The 11,298-nt window shown below is 39.3% G+C and overlaps 1 protein-coding gene across 13 annotated transcripts in view; it reads right to left on the bottom strand.

The window, feature by feature from the left end:
* Nucleotides 1-338: 338 nt before the first annotated feature.
* The window catches only part of ubap2l (ubiquitin associated protein 2-like), a 40,788-nt gene continuing 29,828 nt past the window's right edge, over nt 339-11,298 (bottom strand). For 4 of the 13 annotated variants that reach the window (XM_077195137.1, XM_077195140.1, XM_077195141.1 and 1 more), the window contains 9 exons: nt 10,960-11,048; nt 10,811-10,864; nt 10,622-10,703; nt 10,270-10,490; nt 9,749-9,854; nt 6,211-6,357; nt 2,741-2,808; nt 2,449-2,643; nt 339-1,789 (listed from right to left, as the gene is read on the bottom strand). In XM_077195137.1, the coding sequence (XP_077051252.1) occupies nt 1,694-1,789; nt 2,449-2,643; nt 2,741-2,808; nt 6,211-6,357; nt 9,749-9,854; nt 10,270-10,490; nt 10,622-10,703; nt 10,811-10,864; nt 10,960-11,048 (1,058 nt within the window). In that variant the 3' untranslated portion in view covers nt 339-1,693. The remainder of the gene's footprint in view (nt 1,790-2,448; nt 2,644-2,740; nt 2,809-6,210; nt 6,358-9,748; nt 9,855-10,269; nt 10,491-10,621; nt 10,704-10,810; nt 10,865-10,959; nt 11,049-11,298) is intronic. The other 9 variants (XM_077195149.1, XM_077195148.1, XM_077195146.1 and 6 more) reach the window with 4 other exon arrangements.

The following is an 11,298-nucleotide window of genomic DNA, read 5'->3' as shown; positions in this document are numbered from 1 at the left end:
TGAGGAACCTATAAACTTGACATTTTAAAATGGGCTGCATCAGCTGTACACCTCATATTGAATTTATTAGCTACTTTCCTACATTTCTTGTTTGCAAAGCAACCCAATGATCAAACTTTTTAAAACTAGAACACAGAAGCAGACTGCAGTTAAAAGGCACACAAACAGTTTTCTTAAAAAAGACATTCACATCCAAAAATGATGAAAATGTCTTTTTCTTGTTTATTTACTTAATATTTATATATTTTTTTACAAAATAAAAAACATTATGAAAAAAAAGCTAACAAGTCTGTGTAAGGATTCGAGAGGGGAGAAAAGAAGCCATCAAACAAACAGTCTACAGTACTTGTGTTTATATATATATATAATATATATATATGTACAAGACAAGTTTATCCATTTAAATCTTTTTAAAACGCACAGTACAAAAAAAAGTCACTGACAAAAAAAAAACCATAGTACAATTCTGTCCATCAGCACTTTCCTAATAATCATATTACTAAAAGAATATATTTGGGGACAGAAGGTGGGGCGTTACAGAAGGTGGGGCGTTTCAGGAGGAGAATGACTGCAGGTATGACAGAAGGACAAAGGCTCTGGAAAGACACAGGGTGGCCAAAAAAAAAAAAAAAAAAAAGTTACCTCAATCCCAAAACGCTGAGGTAAAAAAAATCATGCCTTAACATAATCCAATCTCCCTGCAACATGACGGGTGGAAAAGAGGACCAAAAAAAAAAAGTTTGCAGAAAATAGTCTTAAGTTAAGGTGACCAGTGCACTTCTCACATCTGGAGAGTACAATAAGGCTCCAATAAAAGAAATAAAAGGAATCCACATTGAAGCCTATTCTATAAGTAGAACATTCATATACTGGCCACCCTGATGCAATTCATTCACACAAAATAAAGCCAAACTCACACACATGCACATACACACGCAGTACAGAACCAAAGCCTGTGAAATCACCTATACATTTTTTTTTTCATATATCTATTTATATTTGGTAAAAAATAAACTTCACAACTGCACTAGCCGATTTAGAGTGATATCTTTTTTTCCCAAAATAAAATTTGGTAAAAACTCATGTAAGGGGGAACAGACGAGGTGCAACACATCTGGATTGCAGGTGCTGATCAAGCAAGCAACGGAAAATAAGGAAATAACAAACGATGTGAGGAAAACAAAACAATCCTGCCTTCTCTCCCTCTATCAAACCCCTCTCTTTTCATTATATCCATCAGTAAAAGGAAAATGAAAAGGGGAAAAAGAACTAAACATTTGTCCTTTTAGAAAACAGATCTATGTTACATATTCCAGAAAAAAGGGAGGGGGGAATTCTGGGCTTTTATGCATTTCGAACACAATACAAACTCCAAACACTCAATACTCCAATCATGAAGGCCTAAGTAACTATCCATATATTGGCGATATCACGCTCCCCGTTAAGACTTCTCCCCCGTGCCCCCTCCTCAAGCGGCGCCTTACAGTGCTATCTCTCTCTCAGGACAGTGCCACCAGTGGAATGGGGTTGGTACTGCAGGGTGACCTTGCAGAGAGAGGAGAGGGAGCGCCGTGGAGGACAAAGAAAAGGGGGAGGTATCTGGGGAGAAAAAAGGTTCCACGAATCCAGCCTTTGGAACACCAAACGGGGCAAGAGGGGAGGGGGGGGTGGGGGGGTTGTTTTGGGTTGGGAGTTAATTGCCTCCCCAGTTGTAGCTGTTGTATGCCGACTTGTTGATCTGCGACTTCTGTTGAATGGAGGCGTTCTGACTACGCTGTCCAGAGCCACCCTGAAAGAAATAATTTAATTTAAATAAAATTAATTTCAAAAAGTAAAAATTAGACATTGACACTTAAACACTTTTTTTTCAAAAAAAATAAAAACATTATTTTTATAGACTTCCTACCCATAAAGATTTAAAAATAGCCATAAACACTAAAAAAGCCTTGAATTGGGGGGAATATAACTAATATATATTATAAAAATTATAGAATATACGATAGAATATTAATAAAACACCTTTCATTTAAATAAAAGGTATTCTATTTAATAATAATAAATTATTAAAATTATAATAGCTATTATTTCCCCCCTTTTAAATCAAATAGTGTTTATGAATAAGGAACACATTTTATTTAAATGCTTTTAGTTATAAATAAAATTTGACTAGAACATGGGAGAAAAATATTATATTATAGAATACATTTTTAAAAACAAAAGTACTCCCAAGTCAAACAAGACACGCTTTGATTTGGAAGGAGAAAATGGGTATAATAAAACTAAAAATACTATTAATAGTAATAATTTATTAAACCATTAAAAAAAAAATTCAAACATGAAAAGCTTTGATTTGGAACGGGAAAATAATAAAACCATAAAAAACAAAAAAACAACAATTTTTATTTCCTGAGCCTGATGGGTAAATGAGGCAGCATGGCTCACGCTCACCTGTCCGTCCTGCTGCAGGTGGTGGTGGAGCATCTGAGAGTGTGGCTGCTGATGGGGGGTCAGGATGTGCATGTAAGGGGCCGGAGCGTAACCCGCTGCTGCCGGAGGGTTGATGGGGCCGCCACTCCCAAGTGCTGAGGGCAAACTGAAGGAAGCGCTGGGGGTTCCTGTGTGGAAACCCTGCTTCTCAAAAGACTGGAGGACAGAATAAGATACTTTAGCATTTGTGAAACCACATGCTTGGCGACTAACTTTAAATGTTAATCAAATAAAATCTGATGAGGGTGCTCACCTGTGTCTTTGTGTAAACAGACCCTGAAATGTCAGGGACTCCCGTGTTGCTTGATGTGACCGAGACTCCTAAAGTCAAAACACATGAAATGGTGATCACTGAAACTAGCAAAACATCAGAGGTAGTACTTGGTTAACTTGGACTCATCGTTTCAAAGCAGCTTTATAGAAAATGCATGTGTATTGTGAAAAGTGCTACACAAATAAATGTAAATTGTACCTGAGATAGTTAAGTCACTATAATTCTGACTTGCGTAAGATTGGAGAAACTCGGCAAGTGAGGAATGCTAAAATGTGACATTTAAAAGGAACATATCCCTTAACTACCTATAGGTGGACAGCTGTGTGTTAAAACCGCTCATTTCTTCTTCTGTGGAACCACATTGTCATAGATCGGTACCAGTTCAAGGCTAACAGATTGAGGCGCAAAACTACAAATAAATGAAAATCCGCACCAACGTCATGTCATGCAATGTGCGTGAGGCACAAAATGGAACATAACCATCAAAAGACCAATAACTTAAAAGGGTATACTATTTTACTTTTGGTACTCTAGCAGTTAAAAACTGCATGCGCCTTGCGGAAGAATTTTGTAGCCAGAACTACTTCATTCAAACATTTTATTTCCATGAATGATTGACCTGAAGAATGAAAGCTGTATCATATACGTGGACATATCTGAGCAGTATCAGGCTTTTTGTGTTTTTGCTGTTAAAAAAAAAAAAATTCCTTCCATTATGCAAACACTGCCTTTTCATAAATATGGTTGTTTTCAAAGGTTTTCCAGGACTTACATTTCAAAAAGTAAAATCCAAGTACTTCAAGCACGTTGTACAAACCCTGTGTGTATGACAAGTCACAGGTACTGGGCTACTCTGCAGTGATTGTAATCCCAGCAGTCTAAAATAGTCCAAAAATAAAATTGGTACATTTTGAACAAAAAAGAAAGAAAAAAAGACGGTGGCACAAGCAATGGATTTTAAAGCTACAATTTGTAAGGGGTTCTAACATAAGGGGCTAACATTATAGTTCCTATAACTAATGGCGGAAGTATCCGCTTTGTGGCTTGTTTGCACTGCAGAAACTGAGAACTATTTTAGTTCTAGGAACGCCTTTTGGGGGAGAACTAAATTATCTCCTACTTCAGATGAGGGTCTATCCCAGCACAACAGGAACTACCAGTGACGCAAGTGAACGTTGATTGGACAAACGAATACAAAACACAGGCACCCAGCAGTTTATAACCTATATTCACGAACATGGAAAACAGCGGTAGATGGACTGACGTTGAAGTCCAAGAGGAAATCCAAAACAACTTTGAGCAGAAAAACAATGTTTTGCTCGGTCCCTTCAGCTAGCAACATTGGGAGTCCACATTGTGTGCAAGACCACACAGCAAACTCTGTAACACTTTTTCGTATACCATTTACTTTGTTTAAACGTTCTAATAGCGTATAAGGTAGGACTGTTAAACGGATCATAAACTGAAGACGGAGTGACACTGCTGTGTGCTCAGGCTCGGCCTTTCTCAGCGACATCAAAATAAACACCTGCCCGCCATCAAAATACATGTCCCGCACAACAACCAGAGCAGCAGGACATAAGTCTGTCAGAGTTCCTACTGGCGGAACGAATGCAACCAGAAAAATGGTTCTAGGGGAATATTTAGCTCTTGGTGGAACACCTTAGTGGCTAGTCCATATAACTACTCTGTAATTTTAAATCATACCTACAAACTCAGAAGGTCTGAAAAAGGTGACATTTTATCTTTCTCTTTTCCTTTTGTTGCTTGATCAATAGGACACGTTATTACCCACTGTCACTTTAAGACACAGGATCATTTCCAATGACATGCAGATGCAGAATTGCACTGAATCTGATGCACATCCGATAAACTCACAACTGTTTAAGACAAAGCCGACATATTATACGTGAATACTCTCCAAAACGGACATTTAAAGTTACATGTGTGCATTTGTCGGAAACGAAACAGAGCTCATTTCAGTCCTCGCGCGCTGTATAAGTGTCTATAGCTGCACGCTTCGGGTCAGGTGTGTGCGCGCAGAAGGATGAGACCAACTTGTGTCCTGCAGGGTAGATCAGCACGTTACAGTACAAATGTGCGCATCTACCACAAACGCAGAACATCAGTTCTGACTGGATCGCTTCCAAAACCATCACTATCTAACATTTTCGTCTTGTTTTTATTCATTGACGAAAAGGTCAATAGATTTTCGTCATAGTTTTTGTCATTCAAAACAATGACTCGCGTGATGTACCAAAGATGTTTGTGAAGACCGCAGTTGGTTTTTGAAACTCACGTTTATGGGAAATAAATAAACGTGGTTCCGCCACGTGAACCACGTAATTTCAGTAAATGCATTTACTGAAAACGCAAAACGCCAGCCAACACAACCCCCCCCCCCCCCCAAATAAAAACTCTTCGAATCTACACGATTCACGTGGATGACATTTTCCCATTCAAAACGTCAATTTTCGCCAAAAAGCGACTAGTTTGCAGGTATGTTTAATGGACAAATAATATGGGCTTTCACACAAACTAAAATAAAATGACTCTTCAGTAACTAAAACATTTAAAGATGGAGATAATTCCCTTGAGCATAAAATAACATCAGGACATTTGAAAAAATTGACAGTAAAGCCCATCTTTGGTCTCATGGTTTAGAGCAATTCTGTAGTAAAGTACTTGATCAAAACAAAAAAAGTTATGCATCTTTACATTAACAAATTCTTTTTTCACAAATATCCCCATTAATAGTTTCAAAATGACTTTAACCAAAGCATGTTGTTGACCATTATGCAATTAAAAAAAAAAAAAACGTGCACACAACTTTCATAAAAACCAACCTGAAAAAGCACACTGCCAACAAGTGTAAACACAAATGTAGCCCAGATCAATCAAGCTGACAAAATGCTCGCAAGATTAAAAAACCTATTAACAAAATATAAAGAATAGGCTAAAGCATTTTCTGAGCTAAATAAATAAAAGAGACCACCTCTGCTCTTATAAGAACTGATATTTTACCTTGCTTAACAAGAAACACTAGTCCATTTCAGAGAAACAACTTGCTGATATTCAAATACTGAAAAAGGCAGCTCAAACAAATAATCTGATATAATGCATTTTTGGGGAGTTGGCTTCTTGCATCGCAACCCTTTTTGAAAGTGTTAAAGAAAAGACTGTCACGGTCTAAAAAGTCACTAGTGTCACAACCCTGATGTTCAACCTAAAGGAACTGTGAATTCAGTGTCCTCCACCCTGTACAGAGATTCCTAGGTTCAACAGAGTTTCCAGATCTCGTTCCATCGGAGACGAGGAGGCATGTGACGGCTTCATCAAGCTTGACCAGTAGTAAGTTAGGAGCAAATGAGGGGAGAGAGAGAGAGCTTAAGAAAGAAAAGGGAGGAGGAACAAGGAAATTGGGGGGTTTAGCGTGAGGCTGCACTCACCCACTCCGGGCCCGGTGACAGAGCTGGTGGGCTTGTTTTGCGCAGAAGCGGCGGCGGCGGCAGCAGCGGCTGCGGCAACGGCAGTGCCGTAGCCGCCCTTACAGAAATCCCCGCTCCCTGCCGAAGCCTGTCCCAAATCCTCATAGCCTGCAAACGGTCAGACACACACAGCCACAGCCCCACAGCATTAGACACACACCAGGCAGGGCCAGAGGGAAGGAGGAGAGAAGGGGACGGGGCACAGGGATGCAGCAAGCTGGGGGAGGGGCCTAATCGAAAAGTGTACTGGTGGTGTTAAGAACATTTAAGAGGAGATATGAAAGTGATGGATAATTTACAACCAAAGGAATGGAAATGGAGAAATAAGAATGGGACAAAAAAAGGAGAACATTAGGAATGACTAAGATGAAGCTGGAAGATATTCATTAAAGTCGCTGTAAAAAATTCTAAACGCATTATAAATGTTAGAAATGTATTGCTAAAACATTACAAAGACTGAACTACTGAATTGTGGAGTTAGCCGTTTTTTCACCATTGCTGTGTTCTGGATTTTTTGGGCGGGGCTAAAACGGGGGCTCGATGACGCACTGGAGCAACTGAGCTCCTGGACACACCCCTACTTGATGACGCACAGGAGCCACTGAGGCTGGCCGCTCCCCTAACAATATCAATAGAGAATATTCACATCAGTTTTGCCACTCAATCGCGAGTTACTGTCAGCACTAGTGATCGACCGATGTATCGGTTTACCGATATTTTTCCCGTTATTTAAGCATTTTCCCATAATCGGGTATCGGTTTTGTAATATCGGATTCGGCAATAAAGAATTCCGCTTTTAGAATTCCGCCATTGCAGCCGCGTCTGAGGAGATCAGTCAACAACTCTGTTCAAAGGTAAAGTACATGTTCTACTTGCTTTGCTTTAATTATTCAACTTTATTTAACATAGCAGACATGCAGAAATGAGATTTGAGACAAAAACCTGATGTAGTTTAGGCCTATTTATGCAGCTTGGTTCTAAAAAATTGAGATGAACTCATGGAGTCACGTAGCGTAATCCGTCATGTCCTGCCCCAATAAAGACGTAACTTCACATGAATTAAATAAAACAGACATGAATGAGTGCATGTTGAAAATAAAAGCGCTGAATTTAATTCTTTATCTGTTGTATTTGCTCACCATTAGTCTCGAAAAAAAGTTTGTTCATATTGCTGAGCACTCAATGGGTTGATGATCAGGAATGCTCAAGCACGGCCACTGAATGAAACTTTTGACAAGATTATCTTGTTTAAACACCCTAGATTTTATTATCATTTACTAGCAATTATTTCGCTAATATACATCTAAATATAGCCTACCGCTTTCTGGAAATTAATTATTTATTATCTGCACGCGCGATCACGGTTGAGTAAAAAAAATTGAGATATAAATTATATAATGTAATAATATAAATGCTTTTATTGTAATTTGAAGATTTAATTTATCATGAAAGACTGCTAACTTTCCACACTTTTGTTTTGTTTTTTAAGATGACTGAAAGGAGGAAAAATCAAAGTGAAGTATGGACTTACCTAGTTCTGCTTAACTGGGAGTATTAAGTTACACACTACTAAAATAGCTGTGCAAAAGAAATTCAGGTAATTTAGATTCCCCCCTCCCAATATGTTAGAATAATTTTTGTGCTTTATTTTTTACCTCAAAGCTTTTATTTTTAAACAAAGACACTTTTTTGGACTCAGACCCCTCTATTTATTTGTGTATAATTATAAAGGGGTTTTTTTTGTATGGAAGGAGGTAGTGATTGTTATAAATAAAATGGTTTGTTCAGTTCATTTGTGTTGTAATAATTGTGTCAAAAACAGAAGTATAACAGTAAATAAATATCGGTTCTGCATATCGGTTATCGGGCACATAAACATGCAAATAATCGATATCGGTAATAAAAAAAATCAATATCGGTCGATCACTAGTCAGCACTATTAGTTACTACAACCTACAGTTTGCTAGCCAGCAATGCCTTCATCACGATAATGCGTACTACCTGGATGCGATCACGTACAAAACAGATCAGTGTCCTTATTTAAATTTACGAAAAACGATCACATCAAGAAGAGGTGGATTCATTTTGTGGAGAGCCACCTTGATGGAGAGCTGAGGATCACCGCCATCGCCCACCTCTATTTTACACAGGATAGTTTTATAAACTTTCGTCAGAGACAACTGGGATTCTCTGATAATCCGCTGTTACTGGTGAATGGGGCCGAACCGACTATCTCCCGCCTCAGCCTTCATCCTCCTGTCGCGCTGACAACTGGTGCCATCATTGGCAGTGCGTGCCCACCAATGAGTGCAAATTGTAAAACCAATTAAGCTGCTAGGAGCATCCATGCCGGCTGTAGCGGTGACAGTTGAGTGTGGCGATGGCAGCTTTTCCGCTAGTGGGCGTGGTTTTAGCGCAGGCAGCGTTTGAGAGCAGAGACTACTGCTAATTTTATCAAGATTTTGATCGCTTATTTTATGTACCTGCTGGCTTTTTTTATCATTCAAATTTGGCTGGGTGGCTAAACACATTTTTCTGTGGTGATAAACACAGAATACATACTTAATTTTAACTTTACAGGGACTTTAAGGAAAAAGATAATTTCAAGAAAAGATGTAAGGAAAGACAATATGAAGAACTTGAAAAGAATGAAGAAACAACGACAAGAAGAATCTTAAGTATGAGACAATATTTTAAAAGATGGATGGTGTTAGATTGAGGAAGAGCGTAAGAGCAAAAGAATGGGAAGGTACAACAAAACAGTGCTCAAAAGTGGTGGATGGTCAAAAGCAAGCAGCGTGTGGAAAGCATGTGTGAACCCACCACCCTAAATCAAGCGACCTCCCTCCCACCTCATTCTCCTTACATCACTGGTTTCACAGAAACCCACCCACTTGCGGCACTTTGAAGTGCTTAAGACTATTTGTGGGCAAACATTGGATAGTTTAAATGCAACAGTTGGGTCTCAGTAGTTGTACAGATTCTCAAGTAGATGATTGCTCTTAACATGTTCAAAGATGGGCATATTCTTGAAGCTGCAGATTGATTTCAGTCCAAGACACTCCAAGTCAAGTTGTATGATGCTCAATTGTTAAAACTACCCCACAAGTAGGATCAATGTTTAAAGCTTAGCAACACAAAACTCCATGCAGAACACTTGTGATTGCGAAGGTCATCTGGTTTTGCAAAACCAAACAAGATGCAGTACTATGGATTGTACCTTAAATAAGATAAATTGTCTCATGCTTGAACTACACAGACAAGAAAAAAGAAAAAAAAACTTGGCCGATGTAGGGTTTAGAGGTGACTGAGAAAGTTTAGTTAAACATGGCTTGAAAACTCAGCCATGAGGAACAAGATGGTATTGAGACCTACTAGTCAGTAGTTTTTGGTAAAACTTGTAAAAACTAATTCTCTGCAGATTCTGTTTAAGAAAATCATTCCATCTGAATGTTTCACTGCATTTTAAATGTTGCATGAAAGTAAGAAAATGCATTACCAGTGCTATATCCATGTGATCCATAACCGCTAGCCTGCTGGAAGGCTGTAGCTGACGCATTGACACCGACATTCACACCATGCTGTTTGGAGGAGGTAGGAGCCACCTGAGAGGAACATAAGAGATATGTCTCTTCTGTACCAGTTCAGAAGTTGTTGACTGAATTGAGATATGTGCACTCAAAAATAAATGCTTGCAGTCAATTGTGGAGGGGCAGGGTTTAAGCGGACTAAATGATTGGTAAAATTAAGTCCTGCATACATCACCAAATAGAAATTTGTCATTTTCACTGGAAGATCCAGTTATAGTAGTGAAACATAGATCAGAGGTGGCATTAACCTTTCAATGTAAATGCATTTATGCCACCAACAAAGATATACTTTAATACTAGGGACCGAAATGGATCAGAGCGGGCATAATTTAGTCTGGCTTTTATGACACATTGTGTTTTTACACTGAATTTTGAGCAGGCACAGAGCAGCTTTAACTTGGCTGTGTAAAGATGCCTTAAGAGTTTTTACCGGAAACATGGCAGGGCCGTATTGGAAGGTGTTGGGCAGACCGGGCACACCAGTGTAATAGGGCAGGCTGGTGTAGCTGTATCCTGGTGGAAGGGCTGGGTTGAGGAAGGGCTGTTGGGCAGTGTGGTGTGTTTGTGTCTGGGTCTGCTGGGCCTGGGCGAGCGTTGTGGCAGGGGCAGGAGATGAGGCGTCACCACGGCCGAACTTTGACAGGTCGCCAGCTAAGAGAGAGATTTCAGACACAGTGTTTCAGATAATGAAGCTTTGGGCTAACAACCTTTGGGTTCCCTGTTCAGACGCTTAACACAACGCACAAAACAGATTTAAAAAGGAAAATAAATCCTCATCTTACCAGAATAAGGGTTGCTCGTCAAACCGGCTTCCCTGCCAGTCAGTGCTGTGGTTGGAGTGGCAAATGGGATGCTGTAATAGTCCTACAGGAGACAAAAATAATGACTCGACTTCATATGTCACAAACAAACCCATTTCTGTTTCTTTTATGTCAAATATTTCAGCTAATCAAACAGGAATAAACCCTCACCAGTGGTATCCTGGTCTGCAACATCTGTAAGTCATCGTAGCCATAAACTTGAGGCTGCAAGACATAAGAGGTTTGTGAGCTAAAACGAGATACCACATGTCAAAGCATGCAGCAGCAAAAAAACACAAAAAAACAGGCCAAACACTCACTGGGTATGGGTGAAGCAGGCCAGGAGCCATAATGTAAGGGTTGGGCAGCAGTGGCGGCACTCCAGGAGGCAGGTTTGGAGGTGCTTTCCCTGTTGAAGCAGCAGCATACAATTTAAAGATGTAGAAATGGTTTTATCCAGTTATATCAAACATTTCACAAATTTACTTGTAACACATCCCTTTCATTATCTCAGAGATATGTAATGTCAAATGACATGACGAATGATCATGCATCAATTTATTCCAAGCAATCACAGATGTTTTTTTCCATCCAAACAAAACTGAATTTGAAAAAGTCTTTCTGAAGGATCCTTAACACATTGTCATAGGAAGACTACT

This window comes from Siphateles boraxobius, unplaced genomic scaffold (genome assembly GCF_051911475.1).
Source record: "Siphateles boraxobius isolate OS27281-9 unplaced genomic scaffold, OSU_SipBor_1 33, whole genome shotgun sequence".
In the NCBI taxonomy this organism is placed as follows: Eukaryota; Metazoa; Chordata; class Actinopteri; order Cypriniformes; family Leuciscidae; genus Siphateles; species Siphateles boraxobius.
The sequence above is the reverse complement of the archived record's forward strand: the minus strand, read 5'-3'. Positions and strand labels throughout refer to the sequence as shown.